The 25,575-nt window shown below is 37.5% G+C and overlaps 1 protein-coding gene across 3 annotated transcripts in view; it reads right to left on the bottom strand.

The window, feature by feature from the left end:
* Positions 1 to 25,575, bottom strand: part of Mdga2 (MAM domain containing glycosylphosphatidylinositol anchor 2) — an 870,813-nt gene that overhangs the window by 444,936 nt on the left and 400,302 nt on the right. For all 3 annotated transcript variants that reach the window (XR_008718784.1, XR_008718785.1, XM_055595284.1), the window contains exon 2: positions 24,064 to 24,203. Coding sequence is in view for 1 of the 3 variants with exons in the window: in XM_055595284.1 (XP_055451259.1) it covers positions 24,064 to 24,203 (140 nt within the window). In the remaining 2 variants the exon portion in view is untranslated. The remainder of the gene's footprint in view (positions 1 to 24,063; positions 24,204 to 25,575) is intronic.

The following is a 25,575-nucleotide window of genomic DNA, read 5'->3' as shown; positions in this document are numbered from 1 at the left end:
TAATAAGATTCCCTGCACTCTGCCCAAAGGTTGCTCATAAGTCTCAGCATCTGCATTGATAGTCTGCAGGGCAGAGCCTTTCAGAGGTCCTCTGTGTCAGGTTCCTGACTTGTTCCCTCTTTTCTCCTTCTTCTGATGTCCATCCTCTTTGCCTTTCTGGATAGGAAAGAAATTAGGGAAACAACACCCTTCATAATAGCCAAGTACCTTGGTGTGAACCTAACCATGCAAATCAAAGAATTGTATGAAAAAAATTTCCAGTCTCTGAAGAAAGAATTAGAAGAAGATATCAGAAGATGGAAAGATCTCCCATGTTCATGGATTGGCAGGATTAATATAGTGAAAATGTCCATCTTACCAAAAGCAATCTACAGATTCAATGCAATTCCAAACAAATTACCAACACAATTCTTAACAGACCTGGAAAGAAAAATTCTCACCTTCATATGGAACAACAAGAAACCCAGAATTGCTAAAACAATTCTCTACAATAAAAGATCTTCAGGAGGTATCTCCATCCCTGATCTCAAGCTGTACTATAGAGCAACAATACTAAAAACTGCATGATACTGGCATAGAAACAGACTGGTGGATAAATGGAATTTAATAGAAGAACCTGACATAAATCCACACATTTATGGACACCTGATTTTTAACAAAGGTACCCAAGAATTTTTAAGAATTATTTTTAGTTTATGTATATGAGTATCTCGCCTGCATGTATGTACATACATGCCATGCATGTCTGGTGCCGATAGAGGCCAAAATAAATGAAAAGGTACTATATCTCCTGGAGCTGTTGTTATCAATAGTTGTAAACTGCCATGTGGATGCCAGGAACATCCATAAGAGCAATAAATGTTCTTAGCTGCTAAGCTATCGCTCTAACCCCTACGTGTACAAGGTTTTTGTGAACTTATATTGTGGAAATGTATTTATTATATCATATAAAAATCTGTGTTTAATATTTTGAAAAATTACCAGCCTTTTTTCCAAGGTGGGAGAAACATTTCATGCTCATGTAACAATTAAGAGTCTAAATTTATTCATATCTTATGTATTTAATAAAACTATTTTTGAAAGAAAACAAACATCTGAAAGGCCTTGAGAATACAAGTCTTCTCATAGTCCTGTATTGTATTTTCCTAATGACTATTGAGTACCTATTTTATTTTTGTGTTTATTGGCCATTTCTATATTTTTTGGGAGATGATTCAGATCTTTTCCCCATTGTAAATTCTATCAAATTTTTTAATTAAATTTTTATTTTTTATATTCATTACAGTTTATTCACTTTGTAGCCCAGCTGTAGCCTCCTTCTTCCTCCCCTCCCAATCTCACCCTCCCTCCCTAAGTTTTAAGTGTACTTTCTATATTCTATATCAAAGTTTCTTGTTATGTTTTTTTCTCATACTGTGAGAGTTCATTTCAGAAATTTTCTGTTTCATTTTTTTCTTTCCTTCTTTTCTTTTTTAAGACATGGTCTCACAATATATCTCTGGCTGGCTTGGAACTTGTTATGTAGACCAGCCTAGCCTCAAACTCACAGAAATCTGCCTCTTTTTGCTTTTACAGATATTGGGATAAAAGCAGGGCATTCATAACTTTAAAAAAAATCATTGTAATTACAACATAAAATTTGTAATTTGTGTGAGCTGAAGTTTAGCTACTTTGGGGGGTTAATGAGATTTTGATATATTAAAAAAGAACTTAAACTTAAGTCTTAAAGAGTAGAAATTTCCTTGTGTATTATTATGTTGATTTTTTAATTTTAGGTAAATTTTCATCTCAGCATTCTTCTCAGTTGTATTAGTTCTTAGTAAACTGATTTGAAGTAGACAAGGGTCCACTCACCATATTTTTCAGAAAAGTATTGTGCCACTTCTTCAACAGTCTAGAGGACAATGATCTATAGTGTGCATGGAACTGAGGCCCAAGAGTCAACGGGAAGTTCCTTTTAATTCCAATATCTGCTGCTGTCTTCTGACATGTCACTTACACCAATTACACTAATCCTATCTCTTCTGAACAATTTGCTTACACTGAAAAGCTCTTCCACTGTGTGTTGCTTGCATGGAGTGTCTGAAGATACCCTCATGGTGAAGGAAGGAGTGAATGCCTCCATCAGAGCAGTGCAGGCATGCAGACAGGTCTTCAGCCGTGTGGTTGGACATCTGAGTGCCAGGGGAGGCTCTCAGAAACACCTTTCCTATATTTGCCTCTCATGTAAATATTATCAGGTATTCTTGATAAAAGTCAGATTATACTTCCTGTTTTTAAATTATGCTTTGGAATCTTTTTGGAGATAAGTGGAACACTATTTAGATGGCCGAGGACAATAGGTCTTCAAGATAATAATTAGCTGAAGAAACTATATGTCATCAATCAGATATTTGATGACTAATCCCAACATCCTGCAAGTGTATCTCGGTATTCCTATATATGGAAACATGGTAATACAAAGTAAAAAGTAAAAAGAATCATGTTTCTCTCCCCTTTACCTTGCTCCAGAGTACTTAGATGGGAAATAAATCTTTCACAATTATATAATATATAAATAAAAATATCCATACAATGAACTAGGAAGTAGTAAATTAATACATTAGGGTGTCTGAGAAGTTACCAAATTTTGATAAACGTGGCTTAGCTAATACAGCAAATCATCCTTATAAAAACAATTTATTTTTACCGTAAGTTAGAATTGATAATAGCACGTCTTACTCATTCACTGTAAATGGCTTTTTGAATTTAGAAAATTTTCCCCTTAGAAACATACTAGAAAAATGACAAATTCTGTTCCTTTGACCATGTATCTGTTCAGTTGCTGACATTAAATCTTTCTCAGCTATGTGTCTTTGGGGTTTGACAACGTTTGATTAGCTTGATCTAAAGTATCCATCTTTTTTTGTTTTCTTCTTCTGAACTCTGACAGAAACTTAGTGAGTATTCTTACATTTTTGGTTAGACTCCTCATTATTTTTTTCCACTAATAGAAATTAAACCTTTGGATATCACACATCAGGTCTAAAAGTTTTCCATTCATTTATCCCAAGCCTGATTTTAGCATGGCTAGGACACTATGCATGGAGTAAAACACAGGAGTTGCAAGATTAAAATAAGATCACAATACCCTTACTGGTCTGGAGCCAGACATGTCCATGACTGAAAGACACTGGGACAAGGGAACTTTGTGGCATTATTCACTGTGCAAAGCTCTCCTGAAACCCTTCTCTGGGCTTCTTTGCCTGAGACCAGGCTATCATTTGCTTCTTACTGCTTTGCCCTGGTTTCTCAATTCTTTTGCCAATCTTATGTGAAAACCTCCTTGAGAAAACATCTGTGTACCAAATTTTACTTCAGTAACCGCTTTGAGGAAGCCTTAACTAAGACAGATAAGGATGATAAACAGTGAAATGTTTATGTAGATAGCATGAGTAGTGATCAGGGTGGGCATATGGAGCTTTATGTGGCTACCTCCTGAAGCCAGGTGGGACTTCCATTGGAGGAAGGGAGACCGCAACCCACCCATAAAACCTTTGACCCCAAATTTGTTCTCTCCACAAGAAGTGTAGAGATAAAGATGGAACAGAGATTGAGGAATTGACAAACTCATGCCTGACCCAACTTGAGACCCACCCCATGAGAGAGAGCCAACCTCTGACACTGTTGACCATACTCTGCTATGCTTGGACACGGGAGCCTAGCATAACTGTCTTCTGAGAGGCTTCCTCCAGTAGCTAGCTGATGGAAACAGATGGAGAGAACCAGTCCTGTGGAAGACCTCCCTCGGTCCCCTGCACATATGTAGCAGATGTGCAGCTTGGTTATTTTGTGGGTCCCCTAACAATGAGAGTAAGGGCTGTCTCTGATTCTGTTCCCTGCTTTTGGGTCCCTTTTCCCTAGCTAGGCTGCCTTGCCAGGCCTCAGTGGAAAAGGATGTGCTTAGTCCTGCCGGGACTTGATATGCCAGGGTAGGTTGGTACCCATGGGAAGGAGAGGAAGGGAAGGTGGTGGGAAGGAGCATGTGAGGGCGACACTGGGAGGAGAGAAGGGAGGTGGTTTTAATCATGCTGTAAAATGTTTAAAAACTAAATTAATGAAGAAAAAGGAGAGAACTATAATTAAATAAGTGTCTAATGTTTACTTCATTTTATCAGCTTATTTGCCTACCACTGCGCTGCACTGGGAAAGTCTCCATGAATATATGTTTGATAAACAATTGTGATTCACTACATTAGCCAACACATATACACACAAACACCTGAGAGTAATTCCTATACCCTAAATTGGTTAGTGCTATTTAGTGGAATTTCAAAAAAAATCTATGTAAGTGTAGATAGAAAATATAAAGAGATTATTTTAGAAATTGAATTATTTGTTTGGAGAAAATTTATATGTCACTTGGATCTAATTGCAAAAACACGAAATATTTGTGCAAGTCAAACAAAAAGTGGATGGTGATTTAAAATTCAGGAAAGCACAGCTGTTCATGCAGTATTCTGGAATGTCTAAGGAACTTTGTTTAGCCTTGACATCTGACAATGCTATCTGCTGGCCACCTCAGGTTTGCCAGAAACACAGCTAACTACTATGAACACAATCAGAAGTATGTGATTTTATATAATGGAGCCGAAATGTGACAAGAAGACCTGAAGATGGCCTGAACTAGATCAGAGAAGGAATGAAGAGAAAATGGAGGACACATTTAAGGATTCTAAGCAGCATCCATGGGAAGGAAAGGAAAGGGCTTTTAAAACCTCCACCATTGCTGGAGGGAGTGTAAACTTGTACAACCACTTTGGAAATTAACCTGGAGTTTTCTCAGAAAATTTGGGAATAAATTTATCTCAAGACCCAGCTATACCTCTTCTGGGCCTATACCCAAAAGATGCTCCATCATACAACAAGGACACTTGCTCACTATTTTCATAGCAGCTTTATTTGTAATAGCCAGAATCAGGAAACAACCTAGATGTCCCTCAACCAAAGAATGGATTAAAACCAAAAACAAAACAAAACAAAACCAACAAAAAACGGTGGTACATTTACACAAAGAAATACTACTCAGCTATAAAAACAAATAAATCATGAAATTTACAGGCTTATGGATGGAACTAGAAAAGATCATCCTGAGTGAGGTATCCCAGAACCAGGAAGACACACATGACATGTATTCACAGATAAGTGGATTTTAGCCATATAGTACAAGACACAGACACAAAGAAGATACGTAACATGGAGGATACAAGGGAGGATGCATAAATCTTACTTGGAAGAGGAGATAGAATAGACAGAGGTAGTGGCTGAAGAGAGGGAACAGATGCAGAGAGTTGATAGTGTGGAGATGAGATTTGGGAAGACTGAGGGCTAGAGAGCAGAAGGTCAATAAGAGAAAAGAGAAACTGAAGGTGGGGACATCTCTGTGACAAGCTGGAGACCTACGTCAAGGTAGGCTCCTGGGAGGATATGAGGGGGACTCAAGCAGAGATTCTTAGTAGCAGAAGCTATAGAGCCTGAAGAGGACACCCTCTAACTAGACTAGTCTCCTAGCAGAGGGAGGGGAATACTAACCCACTTACGAAAATGTCAGCCCGAAATTTACACTGCCTACAAGATGTGCAAGGATAAAGACAGGGCAGGTAGAGCAGAGATTGAGAGAATGCCCAACCAATGCCTGGCCCAACCAAAGACCCACCCTATCGGAGAGTGCCAACCCCTGCCAATATAAACAATACCCTGATAAGCTTGCAGACAGGAGTCTGTCCTGTCAGAGTTGTCCTCTGAGAGACTCTGCCTAACAGTGCCTCAAAACAGATGCGGAGACTCACAACTAAACATTGGGTGATGTGTAGGGAGTGTTGTGAGGAGTGGAAGGAAAGAGAAACGAACCTGGAGGCAACGGGAACTCTGTAAGACCAACAGAACCAACAGACCAGGGCCCAGAGGGGCTTGCTGAGAATGAAGCGTCAACAAAGGACCGTTCAGGAACTGGACCCAGGCTCCCTACAAAGATGTAGTAGATGGGCAGCTCAGGCCTCATGTGGGTCCTCCAGCAAGGAAAGTGGGGACTGCATCAGACATGGACTCACTTGACAGCTTTTTGTTCACTTCCTCCTGGCAGGACTGCTTTGCCAGGCCAAAGGGATAGAGGACCAGCTCAGTCCTGATGCAACTTGATGAGCATGGGTGTATGGGAATGAGAGCTCCCTTTTCTGAAGAGGAGCCAAGGGCAGAGAGGGAAAGAAAGGAGAGTAGGATTGGGAGGGGAAGAGGGATGGGGCTATAACAAGGATGTAAACTGAATTTTAAAAGTGGAAAAATAATAGAAATTCAAAAAAGGGGGAGGGAGAATTGAGATGAGAGATGAGAGAAAAAGACAGAAGAAATAAGTAATTTTCAAGTTCAGCATCTACCAGTCTAGAAGAGTGAACATGGGAAAGTGGGAGATATAGCTTCTTCTACAGGGGTTGAGTTCAGTGTGAAGGATAAGAGTATCAAAATGGATGATTATTTTTTTTTTGTTGTTATTTTGTTTTGAGTCCAGAAACCAGAAAATAATGATGCTAGGAAATACGGCCCCCTAGAGGTACCCTGTGTGCAAGACATACCTCCACCATAAACTGGGATGCTCAACCACAGTTTGAGAATAGCTAGGCATCCAGGTCTCTGGGATAGTTCTAAACTGTGTCCCAAATCATGTAAGGTCTGCATTAAGCATAGAGGCTTACCGGAAGAATTCATATTAAGATAAGGAATGTCTTCCTTCTAATTTCTGGTGACTATTATACAGTTTTGCATGTATGAATTGTTAATAATGTAATCTTCATTTTCAGAGGGTTACGTTGGTCCTTTTCTCTGAACCACCAATGGTTCCATAATCTATGGATACTCAAGTCCCTTACATAAAATGACAGATTACTTATTTACTCTTAGGATTTGAGTTTTCTCTAGGCCATGTATACAGTAACATCCAAAATGAATCCCACCATAGCTTTTGGAGATAAAAACAACAAAACACTTTATGCATGGCCAGAATATTTGATATTGCAAAAAATATTTTGGAGTCACCTGAGAGTGCAGATACAGAGAAGATACAGCTCATAATCCAAAACTTGTACTCAATGTAGAGTGATAAATATTCACCATGTATCCTAGCAATTTTACCTGGAGTAGTAGAATATAGTACTGTTATTCTTTTTGGGATATTTCATGACTTTGCAAGATAAATGACAGTAATGACTTTTTATCCAAAAAAATTTGTCTTTGCTTACTGTAACTTAAAAATGTATCTTCCTGGCTGAATATCAGAAAATAAAGCTTTAATAGTTGCAATTTTTTCATTTAATGTATTTAATTATTTAATTCCCTGAAACGTAACACTTAGGGTGTATGCATTATTTGCCAGTACAAAATTTTGTAAATAAACACCCTGTTTGTACATACACTGTATAAGGTTCCCTACCAACACATGCAAGAACATCTGTAAGATGGCTGCACTGTTATGGCACTGCTGTCAGAAAATCTAAGTCCATAGTACTTAAAAAAAAAAAAGCTTTTGCCACAGAGGACTTCTGAAAGACTCTACCTAACAGTGTATCAAAGTAGATACTGACACTCTTAACCAAACTTTGGGCAGAGTGCAGAGAATCTTAGGAAAGAAGGGGGAGATAGTGGGACCTGGAGAGGACAGGAGCTTTACAAGGAGAGCAACAGAACCAAGAAATCTGGGCACAGGGGTCTTTTCTGAGACTGATACTCCAACCAAGGACCATGCATAGAGATAAGCTAGAACCCCTGCTCAGATGTGGCCCATGGCAGCTCAGCATACAAGTGTGTTCCCTAGTAAGGGACAAAACAGACAGAAACAAAGACTCAAAGAAATGCTGCTAGACAAATGTTCCCACTACTTCAATTACCATACTCATATTAAGTGAGAGAAAAGATGACTCGGTGGATAAAGGTGCCTGATGCGGTGAGCTGAGTTCAGTTCTCAGGATGCAGTAAGGCACAAGGAGAGAGCGACTCCACAAATTGGTCTTCTGACTTTAACATGTACACCACAGTGCACACGCTTGTATACACACACACAGAAAATGAGAGAGATGAACAAAGTGGCTAAGCGTAAAATACTGCTGAGTATTTAAAATGGAGAGACAAGGGAAGTATCCATCTTTATGATTAAAAAGTACACTTGAAATATAGTTTTGTTGAAATAATCATACAACAGTACTATTTGTTTTATTGATTTGCTTATGGCTGTTAATCTTTGGTATGTATTGAATGGTAATTTTAAATGTCCAGGTCAAGGTTACAGTTATTGGAAGGAGGGGCATGTTGGAATTAAAAGGGAAAGGAAAGTATTAAAAGGTGATAATAAATTTGTAAGTAAGGGGAAAAATCAATAAGGAATGAATGGAAATTGCACGTTTTTCTATTTAACAAAATGGTGACACAATGGGATTTGAAAAGGGATGCAAAGACGACTAACATGCTGTTTTTACCATGCTTTAAGACTCATCTTGTTTTAGTTTTAGTTTTGAATACAATGAATTAACAGTGTAATAATGTTCACAGCTTGCATCATCAGTTCCTGTTTTGCATGTCATATCCAGAGAGAAACATATTCCCCATCCTCCTGCAGTGATTTTAAGAACTCACATCACATGAGCACCATTTTCTTCTTATTACGTAGTTGTGGAGGATGTGTTTTTGTGTGTGTGCACATATTCTTGTGAGTGAGTGCGTGTATACTAGAGTAGGCATGACGAGGCAGAACCCAACCATGCTCTCTCCTTCCACCTTGTTTGAGACAGTGACTTGTTTCCTGGGCAGCCTAGCTGGCCTATGGGTCTAGACAGTCACCTGTCTCGACTGATTGCCTGCAGTTACGGCCATGTGCTAGTGCTTCTGGCTTTCTGTGGATTCTGGGGATTTAAACTTAGTTCCTCACACTCGGAAAGCAAGTATGTTATGCATTGAGCCATTTCCCCAGCACTCATTTCCTTACTTTGGATGTAGATTTCAACAAAAACTAAGTGAACTGCAAAACCAAAACTAAAAATATCCAAAGGAGAAAAAGTACGTACTATATTCTAAGCTTAAAGCTTTTTAATACTGGACAAACGTCATTGTCATATTCTTAAGGTACTTATCAAATGAATATGTTTTTGTACTTTTTGTCTCTTAAAAATGCAAATAATCCTATGATTATAATCATTAAAGTTTTAATTAAAATAATTTTAACAAACTCATAGTAATTATACATAATTATGGAATACAATGTGATTTAATACATGTATATACTGTACAAAGGCAAAATCAACATAATCAGCATTTCTTATTTGGGGAATGTTTCAACTGTTGTTTCTAGTTATTTTGAAATAATTAATAACTTATTATAAAACAAAGTCACTGTACAGTGTACAGAACACTAGAATTAGAGTATGTCCTCTTCGGTCTCTATGGCTTTTGCTACAGGAGTCTCTGCTTGAATCTCCCTCATATCCTCCCAAGAGCCTACCCTGACTTAGGTACCCAGCTTGTCACAGAGATGTCCCCACCTTCAGTTTCTCTTTTCTCTACAAGCTTCTGTCTTCTTATCCTTACTCTCCACATGTCTGATCTCCACCCTCTTATCTTTCAACAACCCACCCACAAAAACTTTGACCCAAAATTTACATTGCCTGCAAGATGTGCAGGGATAAAGATGGAGCAGGTAGAGCAGAGGTTGAGAGAATGCAAAACCAATGCCTGGCCCAATCAAATACCCATCCTATCGGAGAGTGCCAACCTCTCACAGTATGAACAATACCCTGATAAGCTTGCAGACAGGAGTCTGTCCTGTAAGAGTTGCCCTCTGAGAGGGTCAGCCCTGAGGGGCTTGCTGAAACTAAGGTATCAACCAAAACCATGCAGGAGGAACTAGACCTAGGCCCGCTACAAAGATGTAGCAGATGGGCAGCTTAGGCCTCATGTGTGTCCTCTAGCAAGGGGAGTGGGGACTGCATCAGACATGGACTCCCTTGCCATCATTTTGGTCACTTCCTCCTGGCAGGACTGCCTTGCCATGCCACAGGGGAAGAGGACAAGCTCAGTCTTGATGCAACTTAATGAGCTGGGGTGGGTGGGAAAGGGAGCTGTCCTTTTCTGAGGAAAAGAGGAGAGGCAGGAGGGAAGGGTGACTGGGAAGGGAGGAGGGATGGGGCTATAACAAGGACGTACACTGAATAAAAAAAAAAGCAATATTTCTTAAAAAAAAACTTGGAAAGGAACAGGGAGGAGATGAGGAAGGGAGGGTGGATTAGGAGTGAATGGGGGAAGGAACTATGGCTTGGATACAAAGCAAATAATCTGTGATTAATATAAAAAAATAAAAATTATTTTTTAAAAGAACACTAGAATTTTACCTCCTATCTAACTGTGCTTTGATATTCAATCCTTGTCTCTTACCACTTCCTTGCCTACCGTCTACTGAACTCTTGTACATTGTTGATAGGAATATAAATGAATATGGAAATTATGGAAATCAACATGAAGGGTTCTAAAAATGTAACAACAGAGATAACATATGAGGTAGCGTTCTCACTCTTATAACAGAAAATGAAGTCAATATGTTGAATAGACTCTTTCATGGTCATGTTTGTTGAATTACTATTCACAGTATTCAGGATGTAGAATCAAATGATGCATTCGTAACACATGAATGGCTAAAGAAAATGTAAGATGTATGAACACGTGAATATTATTCAGCTCTAAAGGAGATTGAAATTGTGCTACGTAATGCAATATGGCTAGAACTGCAGGAAAATAAGACAGGGATGAAGAACAAACAGTGCTGTCTTCTTTCTAATAAGGTTAATTATTGAAACTAATCATCAGGTTTCCTTTATACACAATCATATTAACAAGGTAAATGACATTTGTAAAGAAATATCCTATAGATGGCTTGATGAGCTATGTCCATGATGAATGAGAATAATAATATATGACCCAGTCGAAGAAGGTCATTTATGGTAGCCAAGGTGAAAAATTATTCAAGAAACAGAATGGAAGCAGCATGAATATTTGAAAACACAGAGGGATGGGACTGGAAAGAATGTGGGTTTGGCATTCTGTGGGCTATCTCCTCTCAGTCCCCAGCAGATTGAGGTGTTGGTTTCAATTGTTTTTATGCCTGTGTCCAACTTCTTGTGAAATACAGAGAATATAATATGGTATAATCAAAATTGCACTGGAGTTCGATCTTTGTAATGGAATATAATCAGATGCACACATCATAAATAAGTACACACACAGGAAATAAGAGTGTCCTTAGAGAAGGGCAACAGAGATGTAAAATTAATTTAATATAGAATGAATATTAATGCATCAAAATCACTTCTGAAATTTAGCTGTTATGTGAATGTATGCTCTAATAGTAATATATCTAAAGAAAGTTTGTGTCTATCAAAACAGTAAAAGATCAACCTTGTTAACAGAAAATCAAGTTTCTAGAACTAATTGTCATTGGGAGATATTCCTCTTGGATTAAAGCCTATGATTCCTGCCTTTTGGCAACAAGAGAGCCTCAGGTGCCTCTGCTAACAAGCCTTGCTCCCCAATATCAGTTGTTTGGCTTCTTAGCTGGCTTGCTAGAAGAGCAAGCCTGCTTTGCAATAGCCATCCTGAAACATTTGCCATTCCAAGTTTTGCAATGAGGTTTTGATTATAATTTTTCTTTATTTTACCTCACCTGCGCAGACTGACAAGCGAAACAATCTGCTATATCTAGATTTGCACTTCTCATCATGAATACCAAACCTGATTTTTGGATTGTTTGTATGCATATTACCTTTTATGGGAGTTGGAACAACCCAATCAGTCCTTAATCTGCTCCCTTGAATCAACAAAACCAGGCTTATGAGCCTAGGAATAATCAGTATTGGAACTCAGCGTGTCCCTTTGGGCAAGGAGAATGTTGCTTTGTGAAGAGCTGTGCGAGGAACAAGGATACACTCGCAGGTGGTCCACCTTTCTCTGGCTGGGAGGCGCTGCAGCAGCTCAGACTGTTCACTCGTTCGTCCTTTTACGCTGTTCCCTGCTCTGATCTACGTTCAGAGTAAGCCACTTTCTATCTTAAATTTTACTATTTTTAAACTATTTCTTTAAATTTTATTTTAATTGTGAGTGTGATGTGTATGCATGAGTGTGTGTGTGTGTGTGTTTGACTGCCTGTGTCTGTGAGGTGTGTGTGTGCGCGCATGAAGGCGGCACCCTCAGAGGTGAGAGTTGACATCAGATTCCTTGAGGTGAAGTTACAGGCAGTTGTGTGTGAGTTGTGTGAAATGGGTGCTCAGAAAGGAGCAAGTGCTCTTAATCTCTGAGCTATCTCTCCAGCGTCTAAACTGGAAATTAAAGAAAAAATATTCAGAATGGTTTCTGCTAACTGAAATTCAGTTCTAACTGATATAGAGTGGGCATTAGAGACTAACAGTAAATAAAGCCACTTCTTCAGAGAACATTAAGGATGCAGTAGGAATCCGTACAGAGACATTCAGGGTGAAATATGTAAGTCCAAGACATTTTGATTTTGCCTTTTTGTTTTTTGATAAGTTGGGGTAGTCAGTCACCTTCTCTTATTTGAACTAGTTTACAGACGTTTACACTTTAAAGTTTACACTTTATGCTTTACAGAGTATAAATTGATGGATCTTATGCATTCACATTCCATTTTCTTATGAAGAAAAAAACTCCAATTCCAGAGATTTTGGTCATGTGTTACCTGACTAAAAAGGCTTTGTCTCTCCAACACCTCTTAGGCAAAGCAACTGGCTAGATTCTGATATGAATCTGAATGTGTCATTATGACATTTTCTAATTTCACCGTACTCTCAGCTATTGATTTTCTCTTTCTACCTGAAAACCAGTCTTTCATTTCCTCTATATTGTTTAGACAGAGAGCTAAGAATTTGTAGTCTGATGTTATCAGTGGATTTTTAGTTTATACCTGAAGCTTTGTAAATTTGCCACAGACACCCATGATCCTAATGTTTAATATTGAACTGTACTTAAAAATGGAGTCTGTAACATCTGAATTTTCTCTGACTGTATACGCCTTTTATATCAATGTGTTATGGAATCCTATTTCCTAAGGTTCTTGAAGTTCATGGTGGGTAGGTAGTACAATAAGAAGAAAAATCACTAAGTCTTCAAGACTGCCAAAGTAACATTAAATACACTCCTATAGGCATGGATATACATGATTCTAATAGCAGTTCATGGATACAGTAAGTGTAAAGATCTCCTATAATGCTCACTGCATGGATGTTAATTAACTATGTGTATTGTCTCCAGTGACAATCTGCTGGATTATCTATTATCGCTCCATCATGTGGGGCCTGGTGATCTAACTTGGGTCATAGACTAAAGGTGGCTGGCACATTTTCCCTCTGAGATATCTCTGGTCCTGGGGTTATTTAAAAAAGCCATTTATGTACAGTTTGGGTGGCATTATGTATCATTCAAAATGTGTTGAAATCCTAATTCAAAGAAGCTCTTAGAACCAAAATGAAGCTTCTTATGTCAAACCGTAATAAAAAATAGACAAAATAATACTGATAGAAAAGTTATGAAAGAACTCATAAGCCTCGTACTCACAAAAGAGGCAAAGCAAGGGCTCTACATAAAGGGCACCACAGCCATTAGGCAAACAACAAGGAAATACAGGTGTGCAAATACAGTTGACAAACAACTGTCTGTTTAATCTTAACCTGACACCATCCTGCCATGCTCATCATTTCACCTTTAAAAACTAGCCCTGGCAGGATCATCTTTGAACACACTCAAAGTTACTATTGGACAAATGGTCTCATTGCAGTGCCTTTAATATTTGCAGGTAAATATCAATCATCAGTTCCCAAATAATCTGTCTTAGGTTGTTGTTCAGGCTGACACTTGGAAGATGCTTTCCACAGTTACTTAAGATGAGAATAATTGAGTGGGAGATCCCATAAGCTACTATAAATGTTGTGTGCAAGAAGAGGAAAATTCAGTGTCAACACACACACACTCACACACTCACACACATGCACTCATATGCACACACACAGGGATGTATACAAACATGCAGACACACACAAGTATACACATCAACAGGCACACACACATGTACACACACAAGCACTCACACACACACTCATGCACACACATGGTGATAGAGACAGAAACTGAAGTGAGGCAGAAGGAAGTCAAGGAACTTCAAGGTTTGGTGGCCACTACCAGAACCTAGAAAACAGAAAAAAGAAATACTGCTCTGAACCTCCTCCCAAAAGCCTATCTTACAGACACCCCAAATCTAGACTCGTAACATTCGAACGATAGAGAGTAAATGTGTGACTTTCTTAAGACAGCTCTAGGAAACTAATACATACAGAAGTGTGGATTTCAGCTGACGGAGTTTATAGATCTCATGAAATGTGTTTACATTTCTTCCGTAGAGTAGCTCAAATAATTATTTACCGTGTTTCTAAAAACAGTTTTGACATGAATTGCAACTTTGATGGACTGAAGTCCTTCCGTAATGTACTACATAGTAATCCAAAGCGGTCTTCTGCTCTGGCTACAATTAACAAAATAGCGTGTACTATGCCACAACCCTGGGTGGGTAAAGTTAATCTTAAAAAAATATGAATTTTTTTATGTGTATAGATTTCATTATGTTTATCATATCTTATAGGTCTATATAAGTGAGTATATACCCTGTTTGTCTTTCTCCTTCTGGGATATTTCACTCAAAGCGGACATGGGGTAAGATGATCAATCCTCGTTTAGAAAGACAGATGGATAGTCCTTGGTTGGAGTATGAGTCTCTGGGAAGTTCCCTGTGTTCAAATTTTCTTGTTCTGTTGCTCTCCTTGTGGAGTTCCTGTCCTCTCCAGCTCTTACTATTTCCCACTTCTTACATAAAATTCCATTCACTCTGCTAGACAGTTGGCCATCAGGCTCAGCATCTGCTTTGATAGTCTGCAGGGGAGAGGCTTTCAGAGGCCCTCTGTGGTAGGTTCTTAGGTTGTTTCCTGTTTTCTTCTGGCTTTCAGAGGCCCTCTGTAGCAGGTTCCTAGGTTGTTTCCTATTTTCTTTTTCATCTGATGTCCATCCTCTTTGCCTTTCAGGATGGGGAATTGAACATTTTAGTTAGGGTCCTCTCTCTTGCTTAGTTTCTTTAGATGCACAAATTTTAGTGGGTTTGTCCTATGTTGTATGTCTATATGAGTGAGTAAATACCGTGTGTGTCTTTTTACTCCAACCAAGGACTATTCATGGAGATAACCTAGAACCCCTTCACAGATGTAGCCCATGGCAGTTCAGTGTCCAAGTGGGTTACATAGTAATGGAAAGAGGGACTGCCTCTGACATAATCTGATTGGCCTGCTCTTTGATCACCTCCCCCTGAGGAGGGAACAGCCTTACCAGGCCACAGAAGAGGACAATGTAGCCACTTTTGATGAGAACTGATAGACTAAGGTCAGAAAGGAGAGGAGAACCTCCCCTATCAGTGGACTTGGGGAGAGGCATGCATGCAGAAAGGGGAGGGAGGGTGGGATCAGGAGGGGAGGTGGGAGGGGCTTATGGGGGATACAAAATGAATAAAGTGTAATTAATTAATAAAAAATTTTTTAAAAAGTTAAAAAAAGTTTCCAAAAAAAAAAAAAAAAAAAAAGACAGATGGGATGTGCATTGAACGTATGACTGGAGTCTACTGAGGGCATCTGAAAGACTCTAACTAGCAGTGTTTTCAAAGCAGATACAAAGACTCATAACCAAACCTTCGGCAGAGTACAGGAAAACATATGAAAGAAGGGGAGTTAGTATGATGGGGAAAGGATAGGAGCTCCACAAGGACCAAATATATCTGGGCACAGGGTCTTTTCTGAGACTGTCATTCAACCAAGGACCATGTATGAATGTAACCTAGAACCTTTGCTCTGATGTAGCCTGTGGTAGCTCAGTAACCAATTGGTTTCCCATAGTAAGGGGAACAGGGACTATTTTTAGCAGGAACTCAATGGCTGGCTCTTTGACCTCTCCACCCCCCAAGGGAGGAGCAGTCCTGTTAGACCAAAGAGGAGGGCTTTGCAGCCAGTCCTGAAGATATCTGATAAAACAGGATCAGATGAAAGGGGAGGAGGTCCCCCCCTATCAGTGGACTTGGAAAGGGGCAGGGTGGAAATGAGGGAGGGAGGGTGGGATTGGGAAGGAATGAGGGAGCGGTATACAGCTGGGATACAGAGTTAATAAAATGTAACTGATAAGAAAAAAATAAAATTAAAAAAAAGAAAGTATATTAACCATAGGAAAAAAAAATACGAATTTTATGATGCCCAAAGGAAAAGGCACTGATTAACTGAGGACTTTGTTCTGCTCAAACCTGTCCTGAGTCGTTTAATGATTTGTGCCAAAGGCAAGTAATTTAGGAAGGGGCCAGCTTGTAAAGGATAATGTTTCCTCATGTAGCACAAAGAGGCAAAAAAAAAAAAAAAAAAAAAAAAAAAAGAGGAAGAAATCAATGTCTGCAGATGGAAAAAGATCGGATGATTGCCAACCATAGAAAATTTAAAGATTAACAATTCTTAAAAATGAAATCCTGGAGTTGTTCTTAAAAACTGTTTTCCCCTTTATCAGTCAGGGAAACACTCCATTTCATAAGCACGTTTTCATGTACCAGGTTAATGTTTTATAGCACTTTTTATTCTTCACTGATTTACCTGGAGCATCTAGAGCATTTCAGCAAAAGGCTGTGACGAACCTAATTGAGAATAAATTTTACTAGCTTAGAATCTGCTCTTTAGTAGGTTATTAGCTACTACTCATAGCATACTCTATAACCCAGCGCACATAATTTTTCTGTTTTTAAGTTAGATGAAGTGGAGTTTGAAGTTCTTACCTTATTTTAATGTCATTCCAATGAATATTTCACTGAGGTATATATGTGAAATCTTTGTCAATTCAAATGTCTTTATAAGTATGATAAATTTGATATAAGATTATCCCTACTTTATTCACTCTCACGCTACTCTTCAAGGAGAGGTATATGTGACTACCACTATAAATGAACATTTTTTGACATAAGAAATGTGCTCAAGTGACTAAGGTTTTCTGTATCCAAATATGTATATAACATATACATATGTTATATGCATATATATACATAAATATGTACATATATGTATATATTTGTATATGAAGCATATAACAAAACCATAAAAAGAGGTAAATCAAATTATGATTCTATAAGAAATGCTCAACTTTTTGATGTTAATGCTAGTATATTTAGAATACGTTGACGGCTTTAAAAAAAATGTTAAATATGAGTAAAAATCATACTGTGAAATGTCAACTAATTAATCATCAGCAATTATGTAATATAGTTTTACATATGTCAGTGAATATTTAAAATAGTGTTTATAATTAATAAATAATATTAATAAAATAGGAATTGTTTTAATTATATAATTACACTGATAATAAAACTGAAGAATATAATTTATCAGTGTTTATGAAGCAATGCTGTCTAAATTAAAATGAAAATTAAATAGTACATATATAATCATGATTAATACAATCAATAGTTTATCAGGTGATAGCATTTTTCTTCTTTTGTATGATATTCTTTTCATTTATTAAAAATTATTTATTTATTTGTTCACTATGTATCTCTGCTGCAACCCCCTCCACCTTCTCTTCCCAGTCCAACACACCCTCCCTCTTTTCCCCCTATGCCCTTTCCCTAGTCCCCTGACAGAGGAAGACCTTCTCCCCTTCTATCTGACCCTAGGTTATCAGGTTTCATGAAGGCTGGCTGCATTGTCTTCCTCTGTGGCCTGGTAAGGCAGCACCCCATAGGAGGAGGTGATAAAAAACCCAACCACTGAGTTCATGTCAGAGACAGCCCCTGTACCTAGAGCAACAATTAAAATACCATGGTACTGGCATAGAAACAGACTGGTGGATCAATGGAATTGAATATAAGATTCAGAAATAAACACATATATCTATGGAAACAATTTTTGACCGAGAAGCTAACACCATACAATCGAAAAAAGATAGCATCTTCAACAAATAGTGCTGGTCTAATTGGATGTCTACATGTTGAAAAATGCAAATAAACCTGTATTATAATTAATCAACCTGCACAAAACTAAAGTCCAAGTGGATCAAAGACCTCAACATAAAACATTATCTGTTAGAAGAAAAAGTGTGGAAGAGCCTTGAGCTCATTGGCACAGGAGAAAACTTCCTGGACAGAACACCAACAGCACAGGCTCTAAGAGCAACAATCAATAAATGGGACCTCATGAAACTGAAAATCTTCTGTAAAGCAAAGGACACCGTCATCAAAACAAAACGACAGCCTACAGATTGGGAAAGAATCTTCACCAACCCTATATCTGGCAGAGGGCTGATATCCAGTATATATAAAGAACTCAAGAAATTAAACACCACAAACCAAGTAATCCAATTAAAAATGGAGTACAGATTTTTCTTTTTTTTTAACAAAACGTGATAACCCTATAATGAATATTTTATATCCGATACTTAGAAAATCACACAGTTGATCACTTATCATTCCTAAATATATTGCAAAAGACTGCACACTGCAAAGGAGGTAGCAGACTTCAAAAGTCCATCAGTTTGTATTCTTAATCCTTCTGCTTTTGTGTTTTGAAATAGAATTTCTGACCCACACCAAGATCCAATTCAGACTGGGGAAGAAAGTAATAGGCAAAGTAATTATTCCAGTCTGTATTTATCTCAGACATCTCTGTCACCAAAATCCCTAATTCATGAACCATCAGACTTATTTTTTTAAATAAATTATTTTTTAATATTAATTAAAGTTTATTAACTTTGTATCCCAGGTGTAGCCTGCCCCCTCATTTCCTCCCAATCCCACCCTCCCTCCCTCATCTCTTCCCTGCTCTTTTCCAAGTCCACTGATAGGGGAGGTCTTCCTACCCTTCCATCTTATCCTAGTTTATCAGGTATCTTCAGGACTGGTTGCGAAGTCCTCTTCTGTGGCCTATCAAGGCTGCTCCTCCTTCGGGGGTGGGGGAGGTCAAAGAGCCAGCCATTGAGTTCATGTCAGAAATAGTCCCTCTTCCCTTTACTGGGGAAACCCACTTAGATACTGAGCTACCATGGGCCACATCCGAGCAGGGGTTCTAGGTTATATCCATACATGGTCCTTGGTTGGAGAAACAGTCTCATAAAAGACCCCTGGGCCCAAATATATTTGGTCCTTGTGGAGCTCCTGTCCTTTCCAGGTCATACTAACACCCCCTTCCTTCAGACTTCTAATGCAGAGATTTCATTCAAATTCAGGTATATTTTTCAGAGATGAAGCTATAGTCTCCCTAATTAGTTAGCCAATACCAGGTGTTTAGCCCTGATAAACACAGTTTACATAGTTATGATTAACAACCTACTCTAACATTTAGGGCGCAGTTCATCTCTTACATTCTTTATACGATGAGTTGTCCTTTAAAAGTTAATATTTCAAGGTCATTTAGTAAAGCAGGCTTTTTGTGTCAATGTGAAAATGACAGAATTTGATGGCAGCAAGCTGGGAGAGAAGCATGAAGCCAACTTCATCATGATTCCAGGAAGTTAATGAGAATCCCAAACACCATGAGACTTTCCATAGAAAAGAAAGTAAACTTTAGTTCTGTGAAATTTAGGGGCTTTGTGATGTTCAGCTGTAACACATGTGAACGGCAAACTTAAATCTTCTTTATAAGCAAATACAATTTGCATATACTGACCTATAAAGTACTTTGACTAAGCACATTAGGTAAGATTTTTAAAGAAAGTTTCTAGAATATTATATATATTCTAGATATTCTAGAACAGGTCTAGTCCAATTATATTATATATTTTTACTCTGTGTATTACTCTATATATCATATATATGTTTCTCTCCCCATATAGATATATATATATGTGTGTGTGTGTATAAACATATATATATATATATATATATATATATATATATATATTCTATGGCTCTCTAAGCACAAATGTTGTCCATAGTAATAGATATAAATTCAGAGAAAATACTAAATGCATCTAGATCATTTAAGGGGCAAAAATGACCTTGTAACCATGGAAGTTTTAATTTAAAATATTGTCAATATAATTAGACGAGAAGCTATCAGCAATTTTTACATTTATAACATTGACTCATACAAGTATTCTTTATACTTTATAAAATGAATAAAAAGAAATTATTTAAGATATGATATCTAGCATCACAATCTATTTTTGATACAATTAACCATTTAATATGAATTTAATGATATTAATTACCTCTGAATAGAACTAGATGAATGTTTAGGGAGGGCATACGAAAGTAGTATGCATGTATGATTTGAGACAACGAATTTCTGAGTATCTGTTGTGAAACATTATCATGCCAATAACATCTAAAGATTCATCTGAAAATTGCTTGAATTGGCAATTCTCTCACATAAGTGAAGACATATGTAGTCTAAGTAGATATACATCCGATGAAAAAAGTAAGATATAATCCACTTTCAGTGCCTTGAAAAATATAATATCTGATGATTTCTGGTAGGATAACATAACCTAATTCTCCCCATAGTGTGAATATGTGTTTGGGGGGGTGTAGGTGGGTGAGTGGGAGTGCATGAGAAATCTAGTATGCGTATGTTTAATGTACATGTATTAGAATTTCTGTGAGGAACATGGTCAAATGAAGCTGAGAACTGTCTTTCAGTCTGACAGTTTCAGGTACCTTACTTAAAGCATCCTTCGTAAGGGACTCTTCCATAAGACTTTTCTCATGATTCCATGAGGCGAATGAGGAATGACTGAGATCACAATAATTTAGATGGGGAGATGGTATGCTCATTTGTTAATACATAAAGAAAAAAAATGGTGGGCCTTATCCAAAGGCATACTGAAAAATCAGTATCTGTAAAAGACTGTTGGCGCTTAAAATGCCAAATTGTATTAGAAATCTATAGAATCTTTAAAAAGAAGATTAAAATGATTCATCTTTTTTTAAACTAAACCTCAAACAAACCTAACTCCGCAGAAGAAAAATTGGTAACATATTTGTTGGCCGTCAAATTTAAGCATTATGTAAAAATTCTCTATGGTGACACGTATCAAACTGAAGAGAAAGTAAGGGACAATATCAACATCCAATAATCAAAATGATGTAAAATCAGTAATTGTGCAGGAAAACGTTCATGGCTAGCTTCAAACTGCGATAGTGTCTATTTTCCCAAACATTACACGCCGTATGTGTCTCCACATTATATATGTACGTGCACACATTGCTAGTATAAATTTTACTCAAAACCATTCTACCGTTCACTTATAATAGTTTCTATTCTTGAACAAAGCCCTGACACACAGGGACCTTTCTGTTTGGAAGGGGAAGCTGGTATTATGTAGGTATTCTTTGGAGGGAGGAGCTGGCATTATGTAGGTATTCTGGTCCCAGTGTCACCCTCTAATCCTCTTGAATGAACCCATTCTTATATAAATTTCTCTTGTATATGTCACTACTCTTGGACTGCTTACAATAATCTCCAGATAATACAGGCTTTTTTTTTTTTATCCTGTATAATTTTTGGAAATGGTCCGTACGATTGATTCTAAAAGCTTTCGAAAGAGGTAGGAGACTCAAACTATGGTGACAGGTAAATAAGACCCCTCTCCCTCTCTTTTGCACTGCCAGATGCCCGGAGCCAGACTAGATACAGAAGTAAGTCTCTTCAGCTCCTTGCTATGAGCCAGGAAAAATCATCTTCAGGAGCCGCTGCCAATAGTATGCCCTTTAGACTTTGGCCAGAATGCTAAGCCCCAGCTGTTCAGTCAGTCTGCTCTAGACAGCCTGCTGGCAAGGAAGCGCCCAGTCAACTATTCCAAAGAGGAAATATCAACTCAAACTGAGGAGCTTACAAACACAAGTGTTACCTCTAGGAATGGACTAAAACATGATGATAACAACACAGGATTTTTGTTATTGTTGTTGTTACTAGTTTTTAATGATGGGAACATATTTAAATAGACTCCCAAATGGAACTGGTTAGGGAATCATAATATTAAAAAAAAAAAAAAAGTCTCCTAATCCTTTTTTTTTTTTTTATTCCCAGAATTCATTTAAGATTTTCTAGAGAACAAGCTGGTACTCTGAAGTGTGAATGTTGAAGGGAAGCCTCACTGTCAATGTATGACTCTTCTTAGGTTAAAGAGAAATGAGAACTGTTATCAAGGGCTCAGAAACAGTCCGATGATAGCAGGGCCAGAGGGAAGCTAATTTGAACCTAAAGTTTACAATTAAGAATATGAGCAAGTGCAAACCAGTTTTGTAACAATTGGGACCCAGTGATCTTTTCTTTCTGGGAACTGTCTCTCACCAATATCCTTAGCTTTTATTCCACTTTAATCTATTCTGATTCTAGATATCTTATTAGGTCTTTTAATTAAAAAGTTCAAATTGTAACAGCACTGAAATTTTTGAGCTATATTAGAGTTCATTATAAATATGGTTTTGTAATATTTGATGAAATTATTTCACTGGGTTCTCTTAAACTTTAAATACCAGTCTCTTATATTGAATTTTATAATTACCATATTTGGTTTCTTCAGGGTTTTTGTTGTTGTTGTTGTTTTTGGAATCATTGTTTGTAGTATGTTTTTTTTATTTTAGCCAACTTTTATAAAATTTAATTTTATTAAAAACCACTGTTCTTCTTTAATTCATATTTTGTTAATAGCAAATATAATTACTCATAATTTTAATCCTTGTAATTTTTATTTATAAAAACTTTAGATTTTGTTTTGGTTATGTTTATGCTTTTATACTTTACCAAGAAGATTAAATTTGAAAAATGTAGTTGATCATTTTATTTATAATCGTGATCCTACGAGCCTATTTACCTGTCCACCTATCTTCTACCATCTATTTATCTATCTGCCCATTAGCTTACCTATCCAATGGCTCTTCCTATTATAGGCTTTCTAAAAAATTAGTTCATCATGGCTGAATCGAGAGTTCCTTAATCTGTAAGAGTTGAGAGGGGCAGAAGCAAATGACAAAGTGACAATGGCGACTTTGTAAAACCCCCATCTTCCCCCATTCTCTTCTGTGGCTGTGTCACCCAGATCTCTGTCTTGATAACACAGCCATTAAAATATGTAAATTCTCTTTTAAATCAACTTACATTCCTGCCATACATCAACACCAGTGTGAATCCTGAAGTTGTCAGATTAAGTATATGACAGTAAGGATTGTTAATTAATAAATAAAAATACTTGAGTAGTCTGTATACAAATCATATTTTCACATTATATGTATAACTTTATGGATTTATTTATGTACAAGTCTTTCTTTTGATCCTGTGTGGTTTTTTCATATTAAGTGTAATTTCAGTAACTTTTAAATTTCCAAAGTGCTCCCATAGCAATGGGAATATCACTTAAGAATATTGCAGCTGATGAAAATGGAAGTTCAAACACATTTAACACCTGTAAACATTTATTTGAAACATTTATGAATGTTGTGGCTAAGAATAAGAAAGGAGCCATGCACCACATTCTTCAAAACAAAGCCTCCCCAGGCACAATTACATCATCATGAAGTCAGGTTTTCCACATTCTAAAATAAACTCTTCACCATATGAATTGTTATCTTACTGAACTATTTTTGTAGTTGTCTTTTTAACAACTTTCTTAGAAGTGTGTTCTACATTTCTCACGATATAAAGCCCAAATTTTCTTGTTTCATCTTGAGCAGTTGAACTCTTGATCAGTGTTTAGAAATTATCACCCTTATCATTCATTCCAACCATTTACATTGAAGCTGAAAATAAAATCAGAGACACAACACACGCACGCACACCCCACACCCACACACACACACACACACACACACACACACACACCTGCACTCACCAACACAAATGTACGATTCTGGCTTAATGTTGTAAAATACAAACATTCAACTTTCAGGAAAAGTCAGGGTCTCCTGTAGCGTCACAGCTCAGGACTCACCTGTGGGCGTGGATGCCCTGTAACCAGACAGGTCAGTTCTAGAGTCTCTCCTTCCCGGATGGTGTAGACTCGTTCAGAGTAGCGCTCCTCTTCAATATTACAGGCCAATCCCGAGTGCACAATCCGAACCGTTGGGGGAGCTGTGGAGTCAGGAAGAAAAGAGGCAAGAGGCATGAAAACCTAACAAATCATCTCCTCAGGAACCGTTCTGATTTCCATAGAGCCATCCCCTTTAGTCCAACACTTTGAACTTTGTCAAGTGATTCAATATTTTCTTGGCAAAACACTTCTAATTTATCTACCAGTCACCACAACGTTCTGAAAATGGCAAAGGGCAGTGGAGAAGTGGGAGAATATTGAGGCCTCTGAAAAAACATGCCCTTACAAGCCCATGTGACTAAGCTGATTGTTAAAATGCAGGAAAGCCCCTTCCTTTCTGAAACTGAAACTTGAAAACGATAAGTAATGATATACCGGGAGCATGCAACCCAAAAGGAGAAAGACAACTGGAGGAAGATGGTGGATTTGAACTAAAGACATGGGCATTAGTCAACTCAATTTAGTCTCAAGGACCTAAGGGAGGTTCACGTGCAGGGACAGAATCCTAGATTAGTTAGGATTGCCTGCTAACACCTGCACTAGTATGAACAAATGACTCTCTGAATAAAGACAGCAGCAAATTAGTGATGACTCAGTCTAGACTTTTAATTCAGCAGCACTTAGGGAGCTGTCTATTGTCTCATTTTCTCTGGCTTCAGTGCACAACGACCTTAAGAAGCGTGACTGGATCTTATTTCATTACCCAACCACAAGCAGAAACTCCTCAAGTGATGAGAAATACTTAGCTAATCACACATGTTGTCTGAAATCAAATACAAACTGACAGCTAGGAACTTCAGAATGAGGGCCTTCTCCATTTTTGGACACAACATTTTTGTGTGTAATATATTTGCTGGTGAGAGAGGAAATTATCCTAACTGAAGGAAAATGGAAAGGTGGCTTGCATATGTAGAGGGCAGCAATCAGAAACTATCCTGACAAGAATCTCCATTCTAAACAGCGTTGGCCTTAGGAGAAGCTATCAATTTCCAATTTCCAAAAGGAAAAAAAAGTTTGAATGTCTGATTTTTTTTTTAAATTGGAATAAAAAATCACAAGTTCTATATTTTTTGGAAATGACCTTCGTGATTCTGTGAAGAGGAAAAGAGACTACCTTAAACTTATGAAAAATTATCTTCTGGAAAATTCATGTTTTTGAAGGGAAAATCTTTTCTAATATGTAATGTTTTGACATATACCACTTAGATTCATAGGCACTCACAAATATGAATAGATGAAAGGGTGTATATTTTCTATCTTTTTAAAATTTAGTAGAAATGAAGATAGATAAGCCTGCTTGGTAAACATAAAATAAAATAAATACAAGACCCAAAATACAAACAACAAGCCAAAGAGCAACAATGTTTGCATTCTTTGCAAACAAGCCTGATATTCAAATAAAAATCAAGGTGT

Source organism: Psammomys obesus, unplaced genomic scaffold (assembly GCF_907164565.1).
Source record: "Psammomys obesus unplaced genomic scaffold, mPsaObe1.curated_primary_1811, whole genome shotgun sequence".
NCBI lineage: Eukaryota > Metazoa > Chordata > Mammalia > Rodentia > Muridae > Psammomys > Psammomys obesus.
The sequence above is the reverse complement of the archived record's forward strand: the minus strand, read 5'-3'. Positions and strand labels throughout refer to the sequence as shown.